General features: G+C 34.0%; 1 protein-coding gene across 1 annotated transcript in view; it reads left to right on the top strand.

The window, feature by feature from the left end:
* Positions 1-23217, top strand: part of KCNQ (KCNQ potassium channel) — a 48627-nt gene that overhangs the window by 10135 nt on the left and 15275 nt on the right. The window contains exons 3-9 of the mRNA XM_073087893.1: positions 2399-2533; positions 8948-9030; positions 10812-10987; positions 13391-13519; positions 14676-14786; positions 15104-15291; positions 16330-16481. Coding sequence (XP_072943994.1) covers positions 2399-2533; positions 8948-9030; positions 10812-10987; positions 13391-13519; positions 14676-14786; positions 15104-15291; positions 16330-16481 — 974 coding nt within the window. The remainder of the gene's footprint in view (positions 1-2398; positions 2534-8947; positions 9031-10811; positions 10988-13390; positions 13520-14675; positions 14787-15103; positions 15292-16329; positions 16482-23217) is intronic.

Below are 23217 nucleotides of genomic sequence, written 5' to 3'. Positions count from 1 at the left end.
ATCATTCCCCTTCTTGACATATCTTCTTTACATACTATGCCGTTCATCCTAAACAGCTCCATCAGTAATAATTTCTTCCCTTCCTCCTGGAAAGACGCCGACGTGACCCCTTTGCCTAAAAAATCAAATCCCATTAGGTTAAAAATCTCGGTGTCTGCATAGACCAACATTTATCATGGATACCGCAGATAACTGAAGTCAACAAGAAGCTGTTTGCTGCCGTGAGCTTCCTTCGAAAGTTGAAAAATGTTTTACCTATTTCCACTAAAATAATGCTTGCGCAGTCTCTTCTTCTCAGCAAAGTCAAGTGAATACTTGTGTGTGTTATCCTGACATTACCGAGGAGCAATTAAATAAGCTTGAGTGTCTCAAAAATGTATGTATACGATTCATATATTTGGACTACGTAAATCTGACCATGTATCTGAATATCGCACTAAACTCAAGTGGCTCCCAATTCGCCTTCGTCGGAATGCTCACATTCTATCTCTTCTCTACGGCGTATTATTTAATCCGAATACCCCTCCTTACCTCAAGCAGCACTTTCAATTTCTCCACTTATCTCATGACTGATCCCTTTGCTCTACTGAAAACCTTGCTCTCTGTATTCCTTCCCACTCTACTTCCTTCTACAAGAAATCATTCACGGTGGTAGTCATCCGTCTTTGGAACTCCCTTCCTATTTCCATATGTAACGCTGATTCATTATACTCATTTAAAAATCTGGTTAATTCTTATTACTTACAGCATTGGTTTTATTTAATTACTTTTTCTATTTTATTCTTCCTTTCTATTTTAGTCTCCTTCACTGGTGCTTCGTTTATGCTATATATATTTTATTTATTCCTAGATGTTTATGTTATATTAGTCCTAAAATTGTTATTTAGAACCCTACCTATTTTTTTATTCATCCTTACTATAACTCCTCACCTAAAGGTTTTCTGGAAGAAATCGCTGGTCTACGATAGACCGCCTTTTATATTGTTTGTCAAATTAGTTATTTATTTTCTTTTATTGGGTACAATAAGGAGTATTGATTTGCCGATTTTGAAACCCGACTGCTTTAAAATATCGCCTAAGCATATTACTCATATTGTTAAAAATATATTCAAAGTTTTTGTCCATTTATATAGTCACTGGCTGGTACTATATAAATGGGAAATTATTATTACTGGCTACTGGCTGATTGTATGAGTTAACATAAAAAAGAACGCTCTTGACGTTTGGATTGTGTTTTGCGCGGGAATAATAGAAGTTGTAAATTTGATCAAGAAATAATTTTATTCTATGAATTTTCTATTAATATGAAGCCATTTGGGCTGCAGGGAGACCCACAGAATGAGAAAATATTTCGATACAAAAGAAAAACCAACCGCAGTCATTCATCCCTATCATATACATATATTTTAGTGTAATTTAATTTATTTCACTTGAATTAAATAAGGACGGATTCGAAAGTTTAAATTATACGTATTGTTATTATATTTATAATAGCAATATAAAGTACACTTAAAGTTTTTCATTTAGAATACCAGAAGATTAAAGGAATTAATTTCAAACAGGATGCTTGGCTTGAAAGATTAAAATAATTAAGATTAGCTACGCCTGTAAGTAATATATCTTTACTAAAAACATAGATTAGTAAAGATACTTCGCCTCTTTAAAATTGAATGAAGCCACAAACGGCTTATTTTAGTAAGTTCTTTTTTTTAATTCTTGACAAATAAAAACATTTTTAGAGAAAATTTACGAATAAATAACTAATAATGCGTAATTTACGTAACCAATAAATAATTATTTCAAATATTTTAGGGACATTTTAGCACGGAGACGTGGCAAAACTTTTTTACGCAACTATTTCAATTCTCAAAACTGGGTACATTTTCTTGTTAGCAGTGAGTAATCTTTACTAATCTATGACTAAAAATAAGAATGTTACAGGATACGGTATTGTGCCTAATGTGAATAATCTTCTATTTCCATTCATACCGCGCTGGGCGGCCTACATTATGATGGCTGCTCTATTGATTACGGTCCCGCGCTGTCATCCATCATCTTTCATTCTCTTGTATCTATCAAAGCTCGTCGGTTTATCTCACGAACTACCCACATTGCATCTGACTATTCGCAGATTTTCACGTCAGCTATAGATCTATAATTTCTGCGCTTCACGTTAAAATTGACTTAAAAATTCATCATTTCTCCCCAATTAGGATTTTGCAAAAGCTTTTGACATATATAGGTACAGGAATAAAACATTCTCTCTACTTTGTTCGGATTCTGTTACGAAATTGCTAGTTTTATGTACATATAACAAAAATGTAGATATATCTGAAAACTATTTAATTATTTTATGAAAATATCAAAAGCGATATCTGATATAATTTTATGTATACAGGTTCCTGATGGTATTCATGTGTTTGTCGCTCTCCGTGTTCTCGACGATTGAAGAGTACGAAGCGAAAGCTGGTATCGTACTATTCTATATGGAGACTGTGGTCGTCGTGTGGTTCGCTATCGAATTTTTTCTAAGGTAAGTTTAACTATACGTTAATCAACTATAGACTTCTTCTCATAAAACATGTTTGACAGTACACTTTGCCTGTAATATTTAAAAATAATGACTTCTATATTCAAAATAAAACTGTATAATGCGGTCGTTAAAATGCTTTTACATATCCAAGAATCATAATGTTAAGATACGGAAACAGTGCAAAATGTTAGCTTTGAACTTTAAATTACGAAACATCACAGTAAATACATTTTAATAATGTTGATTATTCATCGCGAGAGAAGAAAAATACATAAACATTTACTTCAGCTGTTATGACGATAGAACGTCTGTCTCTGATAGTTTTTAAAATAATGTCAAGTGGGTAACCGCCCGCGACGCGCCGCTAAGTGGACGGAATATTCAAAACTGAAAAGCAGCACGCGAACGTCATAAATACTTTTAGTCCACAATATAGTACATTATAGTGTGTACCACTTCCTCGTGTGCTTGTATCTATATGTTGATTCGAAAAACATGGACATTTATTTGTTATTTTAAAGGTACCGTACCAAAGGGGAAATACAAAACCACCGCAGTCTGTCCGTCTGCCATAGGGCTCTATCTCGTGAACCTTATATATAGACACTTGATTTTTTACAGTGTATGTAAAACAGTGGCCGCTATAACAACAAATACAAAAAAATAAAACGTCTTGAAAATAATAAATGGGGGCCGCCATATAAGGAACTACTATTTTGCATGGCTGAATAATAAATGAAAATTTGGTAGTACGGAACCCTCTGTATGCGAGTTTGACTCGCACTGGGTTAAAGTTTTTTTTTTTTTATTTCATTTACATTCATATATATAACAAGTAGCCACTGTTAAGTAAACCTTAAAAAAGTCTTCTATCATGTTGCTGTATTATAGGTAAGAGTACCTACTTTTGGAGTAAATTCATATATAGCATTTTTAGTGTCTTTGAGTTTCTAAGAATGGAGAACATAAGAAGTTTAAAGATACTTACTACTACTTAATAACTTTCGAAATCTTTATAGTAGAGTGATATCAATTTATATCGCACTCCCAAGCTGGAAGTTTAATTTCTTATTCAAGACACCCAATCGATTCAATTTTGATTTGATGACACGTATTCTAGAACATGTCGTATAAGATATTCAAAGCATTTCAATTATTACGAAAAGGAAATATCGTGAGAAAACCGATATGACTGAGAATCCATCATGATATGCTTAAAGTTATATAAAGTCGCCATCCCGCACTCCGCCCGCGTGGAGGACTATGTCCTTAAACTTATTTAGTCTGCGATCTTCATTTCCATCTTCATCCCATTGCTACCTCAGCAATACTAGAATAACAGACTGAAAATTATAGTAATTACTAGTTTTTGCCGTAAAGTAAATAATATGACATACTAACATACATAAAACTGAAAATTCGTACCTTCATTGGAATGGCAGTGGTGCCATCTGGCGAAAATTAGTTGTACCAACTCTGAAACCTTCGTGGGCTCATGGAGAACAAATTTGCTGAAGATCATCACTTGAAATCCTGAATCCTTACGAATATCGATTAAAATAATCGTTTTTTTGGTCCAAAAGATCTATTCTCCGATTAATCGATGTTAGATCGCGATCCTTAGTTCCCGTGGGATTTCCGGGATAAAAACTATCCTATGTCCTTTCTTGGGTCTCAGACTATCATTGTACACAATTTCATTAAAATCGGTTCAGTTATGTAGGCGTGTAGAAGAGACAACCAGACAGACAGACAGACAGAGTTACTTTCGGATTTATAATATTAGTAAGGATATTAGTAAGGATAGTAAGGACTTTGGAAAGGAAAACTACAAAATTAAACTATTTTGTAACCCAGTGATGTTTTCCTGGTGTTTAGCATGTGGTGTTTAGCATGAATGGCGCTGTATCCTTTTTACTATTTTACATGTTTAAATGATAGCATGTAAGATAAAGCCACAACTCAATCTAGACAATCTAGACATGGTAATCAGTACATACCCTGAAATTTATTATTCAGTAAGCGTCAATTATTCAACGTTTCGTGAATTAGTTCTAGCGAACAATGAAAGTGACTCAATCTATATGTAAGACATGACGAATCTTAGTAAATGGATAATAATTATACGTATAATACAATTATTTAACCTTGTTAGGATTCACAAGATTTGTTAAGCATGTGATCGATATATTTCAAAAAACAATACATTAGTACTTTTCCATCAGAAGTTATCGAATTTTCATGGTATTTACAAACACGTACAAAAATCAACTCGTTTTCAAGGTATGAAAGCATATTGAGAGTGCTTATAAATAACACGTATTTTTCGAGTAAACTCGTGTGAGTAAACGGCATAAGGGAAAACCCTATCTCATTTTTATATGAAAAATATTTAACAACACAATGTAACATACGAGTACATACGAGTATAAGAGAAGTGAAACAAAGTTGGCAACGATACACTTATAGAGTTCGATAGTCATCTAATCGTTTTGAAATATCTGTGGATTGGATTTCATTGGGTGGCTGCAATTTGTTATACCATTATTAAATGATTTAGGGCTATTATCTTATTTGATCTGTGATAAATGTTACACTCAATCTACGATAGCCGGATTTATCTTTGACTGAGTTACTATTTATTAGTTATAATTTTTCTCATGCCTCTACTCGTAGTAGTTGATGGATATATTAATGTGTTCTGGTTTGAAAATAGAAAAACATATCTAAATGTAGCATACAGGCAAAAGGAGCGTTATTCAAAAAATGTATGATAATAACAATTACCTACTTTACTTTTGTCATCTTACCGAAATCACTGTTATCAAAATTCAAGCCGTTATAACTATTTTGTTCCCTTTTATCATGATGGCCTTATGATGGTTGTTACTTTTTGCGTTTATACCAAAATTTAATTGTTATTTAGACATTATTATGAATCTTAACGTTGAATATTAATTTTCACTATGCTTAGTCTAGGATTTTACTACACAAAATAAAATTTATAAGTAGTAAACGAAAGTCTATTTCCTTTTTAACGACACATTACACTCAACAAAGGCCAGTTTTATCGTATTATACTAGGAAATTGAGCGGCCACTCCGTGCTTAAGCAGTAAATGCTCCTAGATTCCAAAAGCTAATAAATGCTTTATTTTTAGACTGATTTCATAACGCCTTTACTTAATAAGCCAGATTTATTGTTTTGTAATTATTTGCGTGCATTTCAAAAGCCAAGTCAGTTATATTATTGTCATTTGGCTTGTACGTATTATAACTGGATGTTGCATCGATTGGCATTGATTGGCATCTTATTTGGATTAATAATTCGTTAGGAGTTGTTTTAAGGGTTCCTTAACCAACGGGTAAAAACGGAACTCTATTAGTAGGCTTCCGCTGTCTCTCCGTCTATTACTAGCTGAGTCTCTGGAACTTGAAACTTGAAAATTTTCACAAAATATAATAATAGTGGCCGTTACAACAACAAGTACTAAACAAACGAGAAAATGGCGGTCACCATGCACGAAACCGCTATTTTCGGCGTATTCCGTTTTATCTATAGAACCGTAGTAGGTAGACATAAAATTTTCATAAATACTAAACATAAAAAAAAACATGAAACTTGTGGTACGGAACACTCCGTGTGCGAGTTTGAGTCGCACTTGGTTTTACTCAAAAGCTCACTTATTTTTAACTTTTATCAAAATTATTTTACTACAAATCCTAATTAATAAGACGGATTTTTATTCTGTGGTAAATATTACTCGCGCCGGCCCTGCTCCATCCACAAATGAGGGATCAGGATAATCCCTACAGTGTATCTACTTAACTTGATTGTTATACTGGGTCGGAAGCTGTCCAAATATAGATAAAGTATTCAATAATTAGATTGATCGACACATAACGAAGTATAGAGATACAGTTATATATATTTCATGAATAGGATTATGAATGTTAAACATAATAAAGAAAATGCTTTAATATTTCATAAAATAAACACAATAGAATATGATAGGAGGTATTTCATGGATTTGTAAATAACTTTCTCGGAGCTATCTTAACAACAGTGTAGTCCAATATCTTTTATCTCATGTTATCTTATTACGCTTGAAACTTGCAGGAACGCTACATATTTGCGGACTAAACATATTCTATTTTACCCTTGCTGTAAAGTCTTCCCTTAACTCAACCTTGCGATTAGTACTGTGTTAAAAATATTTATAATAGTAAATTTCATTAATAAATAATATAGACTTATTGAGTGAATAATAGTTTATACCCGCGGTTTCGTCTGCGTGGTAATCAACATCTAACACTGTAGTGGGTACGACAGATGATCTACCCATAAGTTCTTGCTGCCTATTATATATCATTTCTAACGTCCTTTGATAGATAGGTATATATGTAGTGACTGTAAATAATATAATACTAACATTTTAATAGCTTTTGCTAGCCATTTAGTACTAGCAAATCATAACATAATATAGGTAAAGTACAAGCTTTATTTAACAATTAAATAATGTTTAATTACTGAAACTTATTGGTCGCAAATTTTATTATAAGCATACGTTAAATATTTACGAACTTCAGTCACATACCACTAAATTACGTGCATAAAAAAGTTTAATAAGACATTAAAAGCTTACAATGTACGTTTAACGATACCCACGCCGACTTTTGTGTATACATTCTAACTTCTAACAACTACTGGAGTACCTAGTTATGTCAATTTGAGTTGTATTCATTTTTACAGCAATTTTATTGATTGGTGTAACAAGTGTTTGAGTATACACTGGAATCTCTCACCTAAATCAAAGTGCAAAAAAGGCTACATTCCTATAACACAAGTACACATGGGTATTTATTTATTATGTTTAATCAAGGAAACATATATAACACGTAACATTAAACATATAGGTACATACATTTATAATGTTGTGTCAATCACCATCCCATCCACAGCCTGAAATTTCGAATAGAAAATATATTACGCACTACGCCGCATCACGGGAAAGGAAACACGTGTTAAGTGAGAACTTATTTGTTTGCTATCAATTTGTTTTCCAGATGTTTGCATCTAAGTATAAGTCATATACGAATAATTAATTAAAAACGGAACATGATGTTTTGATAATCGCTGATATTATTAAACCCTCCTATAGAAGCGTTTTCATAAATAAAGTAAAGAAATATAAATTTCACGTATCAAGAAAAACAATTCCACATCTAACACTAATTTTATGAATAACTAGCTGACCCGGCAAACATTGCGTTGCCATATAAACAACAAGATGTTTAGGGTGAACAACTCTTATCACTTAGGAGTACCTATGAAAAATAAATAGTAGCCGATTCTCAGACCTACTGAACCTGCGTATAAAATTTGGTGAAAGTCAGTAAAGCCGTTTCGGAGGAGTACGGTAACTAACATTGTGACACGAGAATTTTGTATATAAGATTATTAATTTTTTATCACTTTTCAATAACACGGCACGTGAACCACAAGCGCTACAAATCATATAGGTACAAGATTGGGAACTGTGGTACACCCATCACCTAGCAATCTATTCACACCGCAGAGCAGCCGGACTTACTATGTTTAGAATGTGGAATATAGCGAGATTTACACACTTTCCACAAAATCGCCTGAGATAATGGAATGATGGTAAAACTAATAATAAAATTATTACACGTCTATCAACTATCAACGTGCACATTATACGTGACTGCATCATAAGTAACTCGCTCTACGCGTCACTGACTTTACATTCTTGTATTCGACTAAAAGAATGCAGCTGTTTTTAGATTAATTTAAATGTCATTCAGAAAAGGACAATTTCAAAATAAACCTGCAATAAAAATTCAAAAATTTAAATAAAAATTTATATAATTATCTATACTACTTGTTTTTAAATCCAGCATCCACCCGTGCTTTTCATATTTTAATTTATCCATAACTTCACAATTACTAAAAACAAATGAACGTAGAAATTACGAGTTCAAAGATGGTAGCTTAACTAATACTTCGGTCAAAACCCCGGGTATTTAAAATATTAGGTACAAAATAGTTTTAATAAATCGTAGGAATTGCTATCCTATTTGCTATTGCTATAATGAATAATCAAATTGCGAAACTTTACATTAAGAATATAATATCAGTTGAAACGTAAATTGGTTGGTCTTTATTTTTAAGTGTACGATCTGGCGCAGAAGTGTTTGCCGTATTCCGTATCGATTCTGACGCAAAGTGGATCATTTAACTAATGGTCACTACCGCGGTATAACCTCGACTGATTAACATAAAATCGTTAGGGAAATTGCTAATTAACGTCGTTACACTAACCATGATTTATAACTTGCCATTTTTCGTTATTGATTTTAAGTAGTTAAGTCAAATTACATTTTTTCCGTACAGGTTATGGTCATCAGGATGCAGATCGCGATATCAAGGATCAATGGGTCGCCTCAAATTTTTGAGGCGACCATTTTGTATCATAGGTAAGGTGCATATTTACTCTTTTATTTATTTTACTTAAATTCTTTATCACTCACTCTATTGCTGGACGTTGGTATTTCCGTAAACTGAAGAGAAGTCAAAGACTTAATTGACCACATTACACATGTTACTATCACCACCATACCATATCAATGGTCACACATCCAAGGATAGACCACATTCAGTGTTGATTATATTGGCGGGTCGCTTGCAATTTCCCAATGCCACATAACTATGACCGCTTCCATCCAGTTTGTATCACTTATTTTTATTACAGAGTTTTATACCCGCAGCAGTACACAGTGAACCAACAGACAAAGTGAATTAGACCGATGTTTTTGTCACACGAACCTTTGTTCGAGTTTTCGTCAAACTAACCGGCTATTTGTTTGAGTCTCGAAACCTTATGGGAACGCCCCAATAGTTAAAGTGATTTTCCCTTCAGTTTTTCCTACTCGACCTAGAGCTGCGGCATTATATCGTTTTATATTCATGTAACCATTTTCATTAACCTTGCTATTAATGGCAAGTTCATGAGTATAACTAACAATATTATTAATGGCCCATCTCAATAAATTAATATATTAAACGATCGACCAACTATGCAACATTTACGTTAAGTACAAAAAATATTGCCAACTCAATGTACTTCCGTTCTAACATTTCCAAGTAAAAGTCACGTTAGGCCATAAATGGTGACGTAGTGACCCTATTTCAGGTGGGACCAATCTTCTTTGACCTTCACATTTTCGACGTCCTCCCCCGAGCACCAGTTTCGTACGGCCGTTACGTTGCCCTCTGGGGAGCTGGCCCGTCCTGTTCGCCGCCCGACAAACATTGCCGCACGATTACCCACTCGAGCTTATAAAGAAACCTCAAAATATCGTGTCTCCGAACCGTGTCGTGACTCTCTTTTCATTTTACCTAATTCAATCAGCCGCAATGTATGGAACGTTTATTAATTTATATAAATTTAGTCCGTAAACCATAGACTGAGCTAAATGTAGATACCTACGTACACTGTTTGTTTGAAATACATTTTGTTTTTATTTTGTAATTACCAGGAAGTAGGCTTGCAAAACGTTTTCCCTTATTCAAACATCTCAACCTACATCAAGATATACACGTAAATGTTCAAAATCAAGATTTGCATGTAAACAATTACGTTTACTACATGCTGCAAAAAAACTGCACTACGCTAGAATTAAAAGCGTAGGTAGTGAATACTATTTTGTACATTTTGTACGAACACTTCCACATGTAAACCAGGTACGAGGGTCTATTTAGATAATTTAAATGCACGTTATTCTCATAACTAGGCGAATACTTACCCCTGGGAAAAAAGCTCAAACAAAAAAGCACCTATGTCACATGTTATACCCGTCTCTGTATTTTACGTGGCTACAGTTAGTCTCCAAGCACGATGTTTTTTAAAACACACATTGTTCATCCTCGTGACGACATGACATTCTGTTATTTTCAGAAGTATATTTATAACACACTACTCTCCTCATTTCGTAATGACAAATAGGTGTACTAATTAAAATTGCAGGGGAGGCCAACGTCCAGTAATTGGCTGATTAACATATTTAATCAATTAATCACCCATAAAATCATGCAAACTAATCATGCAGTAGCAAAATTGTTTACGCTCAATCAGTCTCTACAATTAATGACTTGTTTATTTACAAATTACTTCAGGGAACTTTTAAATGTGTTTTTTTGACAATTGTGTTAAAGCTCTGAGATTCCTCGCAAAACTTAAAACTTGTATATCTGGCAGATGTTACAACAATACTGGCATCATTGGTGGTGCTGGGGATGGGCTCATCGGGCCAGGTATTTGCAGCCTCAGCCTTGCGTGGGCTCCGCTTCTTCCAAATTCTGCGGATGGTTCGCATGGACAGGCGCGGTGGCACGTGGAAACTGCTCGGCTCCGTAGTATATGCACATCGACAGGTTATATTAATTCTTACGATATGCGATATGATATATATGTATGTATGAAGGTGGTAGAACCCTTTGTGGTTCGACTCCGGCGGCACCACCGCCACACCTATTTCTACCTAATAACAGCAGTGTTAGGCGCTGCTGTGTTCCGGTTTGAAGGGTGTGGTAAGGGAGACAGACTTTTCCGAGGCGTTCCAGCTTAGTCCTCAGGGGTAGCGGCGCATCTGTGGCCGACCTCAGGTAGGAATATCTAATCCTATCTGGGGTTGATTACAGATGTCCATGGGCGGCAGTAGCCACTTACCATCAGGTGGACTGCATGCTCGTCTGCTACTCTTATATTATAATAAAAAAATAAAAATAAATAAAAAAAAAACGTGATTAGAAGTATAAGAGATACCTACATAAGGAATAAGATTTTTGTTAGAAATCATTTCAAGTGTAATGATAAATTTACGAAAAAATACAATATGTACGAGTAATTTATGTTATACGACCGAGCTCCGACCAACGAGCATAGACAAAGGAATTGGAATTTGACAATGTATATAAGTTTTGTGTCACTAGTCATTCTAAATATTAGGAACGAAAAGTATAAAAGGTACGAATAATCTAATTATCATAATTTTACATATTTCTTATTGGTTAATAGTAAGTTTAATATTGTTCAAAGTAATGTTTAGACTACAACTAGGTATGTGGATAATATATCGTTCAAAGGATCAATAAACCCACTTTCTAAAGTATTATTTGTATAATATTTTTTCAGGCGATATGTTATCATAAATTTGCTACAAATACATTTTTCAACAAGCAGTTCGATCAACACAAAATATTCGTAAATACTATGCAGCCTACACAACCTAATTACCGATAGTTATTTAAACCAGACGCAGAGAGTGTTTATCCCATTCCCAATATACCTGACGAGCATGCTTCGTTGATTATAAAAACACAATATCATTAATAGACTAAATTGTACCTTAGACAGTATGCGAACCAACCTCCCTAATATTTTGACTTTCCTTATGTTACCTTATAAAAATTATGATGATGCGGGAATAATTGTGAGAAATTCGCTTTAGTACAAATATCTTGCTTAGACACGATGAGTGGACTAAACTGGTAGCAATTTCCCCTGACGACCGACTAGATATAAACACAAACAAGGCGGGACTCAATATCTACTCACAATCGGTTCAGGTTAAAGTTGCATGATCACAATGCAGAGCAAATAAAACCCACCCCGCAGTCGCATTTCCCGCTCCTTCTGCAATATTGACTAAGCAAATACGTAGGTATATCGTACCCAAACAATGAACTTCTAAACAATCCCGTTGCAAAACAAACTTATACGCAAATGCAATTATTAAATTAGACGCTCGCGTTGTTACGTGTTTATGTTGTTTGAGTTCGTAATAACGTACGTACCTAGAAATGTTTCTTTATTATAAGCACTTGGCTCTTTTTATTATATCCTTTACAACGTCCCGTAAAACGAAATATTATCTTATATCAGCAGGCCATTGTTACTCGGTTGCTCTCCGCAGATCTGTCGAGCTGACTCATTTTTATAAATCACAGCTTTTATTGCTTTCAACTTGTGTAATGTGATGGAAATGTACCTTACCATTTTGTGGTATTCATTTATTAGACAACTTTACATTATAGTAATTAAATATTCCAATATCAGATAATTCAATTTGTACTAGGTATTACCCACAGGTATTACCATAAGTATATTATAGTTAATATTTACTAGCAGTGTGAAATCAATTACATTAATGGTAGGGAACATACACGCTAAATTAATATCATTGCATTGTTGATATATTTGATACATTAATAAATCAGCATACCCGTAAATCAGTACTCTAATAAAATGAAAATGAAATGCAATGCATAGTGTTTTAATCCCCAGTGTACACTTTGTGCATTATAATCTTGTACTGTCATACCAAATTATTTAATTAGGTACAGTAAATAAAATTTATAACCCGACCATGACTGAATAGAAATGTGCAAGTTAAAGTTTTATATATAATCAATTTATACATTTGAATATATACTCCAAATGTATAAACTCGATTAAATTGTAACGATCCTTATTTATGAAAACCGGCCCATTAGTTCCTCAGTTATGGCATAATAACCGAATTATTTTGGATACAGCGCAGTATTTGGATACATCGCTTTGAATACATTACCCTTCTTTTTGGCCTCGTCGTAGTCAGGTAAAAAGAAACGATGATCTGAACCGGAAAATTGGGTTAATACGTTCCGGAGCTTCAATTTACCCAGAAACAAAAAGATCGAACTTTTACCATTAAGTTTTAACGTTAATTGTATTTATCTAATGTTGCCCTGTTTCACCGAATACGATAAAAACTAATATATTTATTATTGTTTCAGGAATTGATAACAACACTATATATAGGTTTTCTCGGATTAATATTTGCATCATTTTTAGTTTATTTAGCAGAAAAAGATGTGGCCGACACTAAGTTTAAAAACTTTGCTGAAGCATTATGGTGGGGAGTAGTAAGTATAACCAAAAATGTAATGGAACTAGAAACAAATTATCTGACGCTGAACTCGACACGAGAATAAAGATATTTACTTCTCTAACTGTATTATCATGTCACTACAATCAGTAGCGTCAGGGACGACTGAAAGTCCCGATAATTTGTTTTTAGCTCTTTGTTTGTTTATTAGTGTAGTTGTATAAAAGTTATTTTACATGATAAAAATGTAAACTGATGTTTTTTCATGTACACGGATGATGTGTATGTTATTATGTAAACAAAAAATAAAGGAAATAACAATTTTGTATCATGGTAATTGAGTTTTCTTGAACACGTAGTACGTTTGCAATATAAATTGAATAAAATTACTTACACGTGTATCAAAATCATGTATTCAAGAAAGTCTCTACCCAAAAAACTGGCTCAAATATTAAACAGTTTTATGATCACCATTACAAGATTGGTGGTGGCATTACAAAGTTAATTTCGCTAAACACTTATAAATATTATTCATTCGTTATGGACTTTTTACGAGCTAGTAGTAAACTTACGAGCCGATAGCTGTGCCAGTGGTATATTTACGGTATTTCAGAGCCCACAGATTAAATTAAGTGAAAACCTTACACTGCACTTACTGTTTGCGATGAAAAATCAGAATTTCAGCGCGCGGTATGCCCTAAGTCACGCATCATATGTCTCATGTATATCTTTCGTACTTGTAACTTTTGTTTTATAAATTTTTGGTTTGTTACCTCGTCGTGTTACATTCGGCTCATCAGTGTTATTATCATATGCCCCTTTACGAGGTGTTAGTAGTGGTGCTTTTACAAAGGGTAAGGCTCGTCCTCAACACACTACTGACGCACTAAGTGAAAGGGTCTTAGGCACAGTCCACCGCGCTACCTAATCGCGAATTGATAGCCTAAATAAAACTGTATATTAAAAGGGCCTTCAATTTCTAATTTAAGAAACGTTCTACGAACTAGTGAATTGGGATGTAAGTACGTATCTTTCAACAAATATCGTAAATCTTAAACTACATAATTATATACACTTTATATCAATTAAGTTACAAAAACAATCACAGCACCACTGGCGTAGATGTAATCCAATTGTATCGCTCATAGTAACACACAAGTGTATCCATTACTGAACATTCGGCGTGTTGTCAGATCACGCTGTGCACTGTGGGCTACGGGGACATGGTGCCGCAGACGTGGCAGGGCAAGTTCATCGCGTCCTTCTGCGCGCTACTGGGCATCTCGTTCTTCGCGCTACCCGCTGTGAGTAGCCATTTGCTTGATAACGGTCACTGGTACAGATATTCCACTTGACATTTAATTATATTAATGGAATTGGATCGCTATTACGTCATCGCTAACTGAATGTCACTCTTTATGAATTATATTAAAAGCTTTTCAATATTCAACATAAATTGTTATACTTCGAACGGTTTAAAGCACGCTATTTCCGGGAGAGATTGATATAGATAAAACTTTCATAGTATTGAAATCCACGAGTAGTATAAATTTAGTTAAGAAACTTTTTTGTGTAAAGATTTTAATGTAGCTACTTTATGTCTTGCCTTATGTTTTGAAAGGGAATCCTGGGATCGGGTTTCGCTCTTAAAGTTCAGCAGCAACAAAGACAGAAGCATATGATTAGAAGGCGACAGCCAGCGGCCACGTTAATCCAGGCGCTGTGGCGATGCTACGCGGCAGACGAGCATTCCATGAGTGTAGCCACCTGGAAGATACACCAAATACCTCTGCCCAGTCCACAAACTAGGTGACTATTTTTTATCTTATATAGTCTTAAAGATAATTTAATCCGATAATCCAGGCTCTACGGTGGTGCTACGCTGAAAACCACAACGAATTTTTTGTACTTTGTTGTTCCTCCCCTGTTCAATGCGTGTACCTAAACCATAGTTGTTGATTTTTTGTGTCTGTACCTAATAGAAGCAGGAAAGGAGCGGATATTGAAAAAAACATGTGGCCCATCGGATATTAAACAGTCACTGTCGGCTATGGTCATCTGTACCATTCTGTACTCGACTTCTTATAGATTTAGTATGGTAGAAATGGATGTAGTGGTAGTGGCGCGGCAGTCCATGCAGATTTCGACCATGTTTAGATTGCTCAATTATTTTGTGTTGATATTTAGATTAAAATTTCACTCATTACACCATCGTCTACATTCACGACACTAATACACTGTATATCGATACCTTAATTCGCAAATCAGCCAACTCCACTTTTTATCAAAATGTTTTTTTTATTTATTTTGATTTCGTTCAACGCCATTTACTATCAAAATAAATAAAAACACATTTTGACAAAAAGTGGAGTTGGCTGATTTGCGAATTAAGGTATCGATATGTAAGGTTATACATGAAATTAAATTTTATTCGAAAACATTATGTTGAAATTTTGTACAAAATAGGTTTATATAGATTAAAACAAACGCTCTAGAAATTCACAATGCCACAAGAAGAAGAGTCATTCAGAAAAGTCCACAATACAGTATTTACAACGTTAGCACGACATCAAGAGAAATTTTTTCGCTGTTGACCTAACACTTAAACTAGATCTTAAGAAATAGCAGCGAACACAATGCTAACTCAGTAGACGTTTTTTTCGCCTTCGAGCGAATTAGCTTTTCTTCTTCAATTAACATTATCTGTAGTGAATCTTGTCTTATCGTGGTCTAGGTATAATATTGTCGTTCGAATCGCTCCATCGGCAGTTTATCTCGAATTCGGAGGTCGTCTCGTGTGCCAAAAGCATTACACGAAAACGAATGATAATTGTATACCTTTGACAGTCGCGTGATGAGTGCATCGTTCAAGAACAATGCGTCCTTTGTGTCGCGGCTGCCGACGATCCGCCGCCACAAGAGCACCTCGCTGCACTCCCCCGCGCCCCATTCAAAGCCTGCACATCGTTACGACGTCAACGCCAGTGCTGAAAACCTCGGTAAGCCTATTAGCAATGCAATTACCATGTATATTAATACCACTTATTACACCATTAACCTACCGTCAGTTTAAATATATATACAATCATTTTGTTGATTTTCAGACAGTATTTTCACAAGAATACAAGAAAGAATTCTTTAATTGGCAGAACAGTCTCAACCACATAACCCAACGACGTAACATTTTAACTTCTATATGCTATAGGTATATTGGTACTTGCATGCGTCAGAACAAATTTGACCTCTAATATTAAGTTCAGCTGCAGCATTAACACGGGGAACCAGTGAGCTATAGTTATATTGAAAACATTTTAAAAATTACGTCTAAAACACGACATTTAAAAAAATACAAATAATACTTGTAACACCGCGACGGAACAAAATTATACAATAAACTGAAACATAATACTCTTCTCATTAGCAGTGCCGGCTTCCAAAATAGTAAAAAAACAAAATTGTAATTAAAAACACGACGCGACGCTTCTGAGCTCTACTAAAAAGCATTAAATAGACACAACAGCTCCGAACCGCATCCACCACCGTTTCCACTTTACGACACAGCATTGCACAGTGTATTTAATAACCTTAGTCAAATAGAGCGTGACATGATATTGCCCTGTTTCATAGATAATCGTACAGCGGGCGGGGACCATGCGTGTTGTCTACTCCATTGTTGGAAAAGCTGCTTTCAAGGTTTTATACTTCATCTTTTAGACGGCACCATGGCATGACAGTTACAGTCGATAAACTTTGCTGCGTTTTCTTATTAATTCTTATCTTAGCAAGAACTTTTCAGAAAATGTGAATACACGAAAATCGAACATGTACTACGTAGCACTGTTGGTACCGGAGGAAACGCTCCCTTCCGGCGATTATCGCTACGTCTTTAAGCTCAACATAAATGATTGCTGATATTCTGACTACCTTCTACTTCTTTCTATTTTTTCACTTTTTGAGATAAAATGCACCCGCGTAGATGAGATACTGCTTCAAAATGACATACAGGTACTGCAAATCAGAAGCTTTACATACCAACATTTCAGTGAAAAAGTTGCTTCTAAATGATCGCTTCTGCGTAAATGCTAAGGTAGATCAATCGACAAAGATGTTTTACAAACATTGCATAAACTTGCGTTCGTTTAGCGTCATAGATCACGGTTCACACAATGAATTTCCAAGAGATACGACTTTACTTAGAATATTATGATATTACTGGAATGGCTTTCTTTAAAGCTTATATTTTGAGTTCAGTTTATAAAGAACTAAATACAATTTTTGAGTAATTTAATACTGCTTGGCATTTACTTATGCATGCAAGTTAGAATAATAGGAATTCTGTAAAATATTATTCTTTGTTTGAATAACATTGATATAATTATGTACATAGGTGGGTATAAAAGGTGGGTAACATGTATCTTCTTTATTCATACACCCAATTCGAGTCCATCCTATCCGCCCGTCTATGATACAACTCTACTTATTGCATTTAAAAACAAAAAGTATTCAATTCTTCGCATATTATTGCAATACTATAAATGTCTTATTATGTAATATGTTATTTATTGTGAATCAACTCGGCAAGATTTTAATATAAAACAATACTTTTACATGTTCACAAATTTTAAAATAAATCGTAAATTTCAATTACAGAAAATAAACGTGTATTAAATACTCAAGCGTATAGAATTTTTCATTACACAGTCAATTCAATGCGACAAGCAGGCATTTTGATTGAGGTATTATGAATTCAAAGGAAGAAATTTTACAAAGATGAATATGCCTTCAAAGGCTGTTACGCATGAATACTGCCGTTTCTTAGCCCTAAAAAATTAATATAACGCTGAAATGTCAGAGGAAAACGTAAAAGGTATTCAACGTAAGAAGAAGGTATCGTGTGTGATATATTATTATCCACCTTTAAGCCTTATAGCTTAACATGGTAAAATGTGCAGAAATCCATTGGAGAAACATTTTAACTTTGTTTTTTTTGACGTGACAACGTCTTAAATTAGGTTGCGGCTGGGAGTCACTTATGAAAAAGTGTAACGCCCGGTAACGTTACGATGAGTCACCGAACGAGAGAGAGGCCCGCCGAATGCCTTGCGTCTCTCTCCCACTCAACTATGATCGGTCTGCCGCGCGCGCAGCACTAGAGACTAAACAAAATATATTTCTATAGTTAAAATTTGTGCAATTCTTATTTTCATTCAATTCCTTGTTCCTATTGTGCAATTTAATTATATTCATATCAATAAATATTCTACCGAGAAAAAGACGTTGTCACGTAAAATCTTCGCCCGTAAAACCGACTTTACAGGCAACCATTTTTTTTTTTTTACATTTTGTTAACGCTATATTCTGTAGGGATACACTATGGGACTTCTAGAATCCCCATGAGAAAACAATACAAAAATTTAGAAAGTTTGAAAATAGCGGCGTAAGTAATTGAAATTAACTTTAAAGCTTTTTTTAGCCATTTGACAAACTTCCCTGTCTTTAATATGTAATATGATGTGTGTACCTTAAGATATTATCCTGAAAATTAGATACATCGATATCGATGCTTTGTAGGCCTTGAAGATAAAAAAAATACCTGCTCCCATTTCCTAGGACCTAAGCACGCTGAGAAAGAAATAAAGCTTGTAATGAGGGTAAAATGTTAACGTACAATAAAAAAAGTCATCCAACAAATATAACACAGCAAATATACCTTTGAAACTGCTTCCAATTTGAAAACCACCTAAATGAAATATCTTCGCAAGCCAGATTTTATTAACCATAGAAATTTTACATTTCATACAATCATTGTAGAATCTCAACAGCATAATTAAGAAACATTTTTACTACCGCCATCTAGCCTATCTCTCATAAATTAACATAATGTTAACGTTACCCATTTAACCTTACCACGTCTTTTATCATCCGCATTGAAGCGGCTGGCTTATTAAAATCAGCCAGTATTCATTTTATTCGAAACAAACAACGGGTTTTATATAGTTACATATATTCATTAAACTATACAATAGATTAAAATTTTATTTCAAAATGTTTACCAATTATGTTACTATCCTTAACAACTTAATTACTCTGTTAATCTATTCTATCTTAATGATGCGACTTAATTATGCGATGCGGTACTTATATCTATTTACTTTTATTTCATTAAAACAATAACTAATCATTTGTAAAGGCATAAAACTTCATGAATCCTAAAGCACGTATATAAGTATCTAAGTATATAAACGCGTATATTACCATACTTCTTAATACATACTTATATATCACCAATATTACTTATTTTTATATTACGAAATATTAGACATTCTACGAGTATATATGACAAAAGCTATATCTTAAAATAACTACTTACTGTTAGAAAACGTATTCAACTTAACAAAGAAACGAAACTACATCTACGCTATGTAGAGATCGTGTCTGTATTGTTTACCCACACACAGTTTAAGTATGCTCAGGTTTTAAAACAAGCTGCTCATGTGGCTATTGTCTTAGTTATATTTTCATCATAAAAGTTTCCAGCAAAAGCACACGTGAAGTTTTTTAGTACACTATTCGCTCCAATTATAGCGTTCATAATTACGTCGAACGCGCCAGTGCCAATAAATAAGTAAACAAGAACTTGAACTATTCAATTAATATGATATTAGATTTGTAAAATTTTCCTCATTTCCAAAGCTAACTATACACTTGAGGATCGTTACCGCCTTTGTAAGAAAGAGATAACAAATCGATCGATAGTTTGCTTAGACATTAAGTGGCAACCACTGCATTGACCTCATTATTTAGGTGTTTCTTTGATGCAGTAAAGCATAACACTTCGTCATTCATTGTATCTATGTATGTTTCACTGATCATTAACATATATTCATTAGTATATTATATGAAATGAAACTGACCGTATTATCCGTACACATACCTACGTACGTACATAGATACATATTTACAAAGCTGCCAATTATTTTGATTAAATGATTACCTACACTATATTACATGACACATAGGGGGAGGGGAGGGCTTTTCCTTTTTTATGTCCTAAACTAAAAAGGTACCATGTTAATGTAAGAATGTATTTACTTATGTTTTTCTTAACTTTTTTTGAAATTAAAAGCTCATTACCTGTAGCTTCCATTTACTTTACCTTTAAATTTACTTATCATTCATTTTCTTTTAATAAGTGCTACTTGTATTTCAACTATAAATATACATAAAGAGTCATTCAAGAAAATATTATGTAAATAAAATATATTAAGCTGTCAAAAGCAAATCTATTTGGATTTGATTGCTTCACAAAAAACTGACATTTGATTGACACAATGTCGATAAGATAACGCCGAGAGCCTACAATTTAGTAGAATTTGCGAAGACATTTGGTTGGATGAACTCAAATATATTTATCCTTGATATTTACTTTACCTAAGTAATTAAAGGAATTTCATTTTAAAACAAAATCCTTAGAAGGCTGGTCAATATTTAATACGTTATCGCCGAAGTAGGTAACCTTTGTTTTCACTTGCATTCCTAGAATACCACATAACTTGCGCAGGTATATGGTTCATGTGAGAAATGATTCGTCACTGTCATAAGTGGCCTGAAAACAATTGAAATTCGAATACGTTATTGTTAGGATCAATTGTTCCATTGATCCAAAAAATTTATAGGGATTTTCATTAAACAACAAATAATCTAGTCTGCGCTCGAATTATTCTAAGTAACGACCACAACTCAAAGCTGAACAAAAATTGTGAATAAATACTTTCTTCGTAAGTCATATGTTCCATCCTCATTATGATTAGTGGATTATGTATATATATTATTCGTAACGTTTATGTATGGCATGTGGAGGCGAGAACTAATCATTGAAAATTGTGTGAAAATAAAGTATGAAAGACACTTTTTTCTAAGAATATTTGCAAAAATACGTTTGGACACTGAATACTCATTTAACGTATGTGCGGATCACTCACTTAAGAAAGCTATTTTACAAGCATCGTAATGATTAGACAGCAAATATTTTCATACAGACTACTTTTTACAGTGACGGACACGAAACAAATGCACATAGGAGGTACATACATACCTACTTCCTACATAATCTATTTTGAAATGCGTCTATTTCAGAACGTACGGTCCGAATACGTCAATTGTCTTATGCGTCTAATATGATATTGGACTTTTTAAGTTTTGTAGTAACTAAACGATCACTGTAAAGTTATTGCTCAAAATTAAATAGATGAAAGTAATATAGTCCTAATATTCGGAACTTTCAGATTTGGTCATAAAACCTCCTAATCTGCCCAAATTTATTTTAAAGTTAGTACCAAAAAAGTAACGTACTTTTAAGGGTGAATATTTACAGTTCCTGTTTCTTTATAATAAGTCTTATGTCTCCGCTATAACAAAATACAAAATGAGTAAACTTTCCTTGACATTTAAAAGTTTAACTTTCATCAAAATGAGAAACAAATTAGCATAAGCTAAGAAACACCGAATACCTTAACATGACCTTTAGACTGCTTAGCATTTAAATGAAGTCAGTTTGTTACCACAGTGTTTCACAATTTCAAATATAAAAATCAAATAAAAAATATCAATTCTTAACTGATTAATTTAAAATTAAACTAATAAGTATATAAAGAGGAAATGTCTTGAAATATATGTTATGCTTCAGTATTATCAATAGATACCTATTCTATACAATTCAAACATATTCAGGTCGCTAATGACAGGCAGACGGGCGGATGAAATTGGAATGTACATGGTCGCATGTAAAACAAAACAAACAAAAAATCAATAATTACAAGGGTCGTACCCGCTATGAACGCAGATGGGTTTCGTCCGTTTTTATGAAATTGTAGCTGAACATGCTAGAAACTATACACATATAATTAACTGTTACAACGAACGAGAACGCGAAAGGGGTGGGAACGCGTAAGAACCAGTAGGTCCTATGTTGAAGTGTGCGTGTGTGGGTTGGCAGGGGCGACCAACGGCCGCTCTGGGGGCTCTCGACCCGTCAACCCATCGTACAGCGAGGACTCTGTGGCGGAGACAGCACTCTCCAAGAAAAATTCCGATGGTAAGAGCTGAGAAGGCTAAAATAGTTCTTTCATTTGAAACGAAAACCTGTCGCCTTATGATACGCTCTCACTGTCGCTTTTCACCCGCAAACCAATTTATTTTCTTTGTATAATAGATAAACTGGAGTGGTATGTAGATATGGTTACCTAATACTAATGTAGTTAACAATTCTCATAAAGTAGAAAACTTGGATAATAAAAGTAATATTGAATTAAAACGAAATCTTTCAGTATGTAATTCACATATTATTATTAAAATATTTTTGCACGTTGTATTGTATGAAAATAATTAAATACTTACGTAATTAAAAATAATGTTACCGCCAATTATAATAAATAATCCTAGAGCTAGAATACAGGTCATACTTAGATGGAGCCCGTTTCGTTTTTTAAGCCCGGAGCTTTCGTTTATCAATCAGCGTTAAAACCTTCATATACTTTATAAAACTAGCAATTATTATAATAAAAGCCCGACTGCTTTAAAAATACCTGCAATTTAACCGAATCAAACGACAACTCATATGTAAAAATCCGTCAAGCTATTTAGGCTGTAGAGCGTGCCAAAGAACGAAACATACTTACGCTTGAAGAACATTATCCTCAACAGTCGGGTAAAGAACTAGTAATTTGAACAACAAAA

This window comes from Epargyreus clarus, unplaced genomic scaffold (genome assembly GCF_041222505.1).
Source record: "Epargyreus clarus isolate Ecla_fem2 unplaced genomic scaffold, WU_Ecla_fem_2.2 ptg000003l, whole genome shotgun sequence".
Lineage (NCBI taxonomy): Eukaryota > Metazoa > Arthropoda > Insecta > Lepidoptera > Hesperiidae > Epargyreus > Epargyreus clarus.
This window is presented reverse-complemented; position numbering and strand designations above follow the sequence as displayed.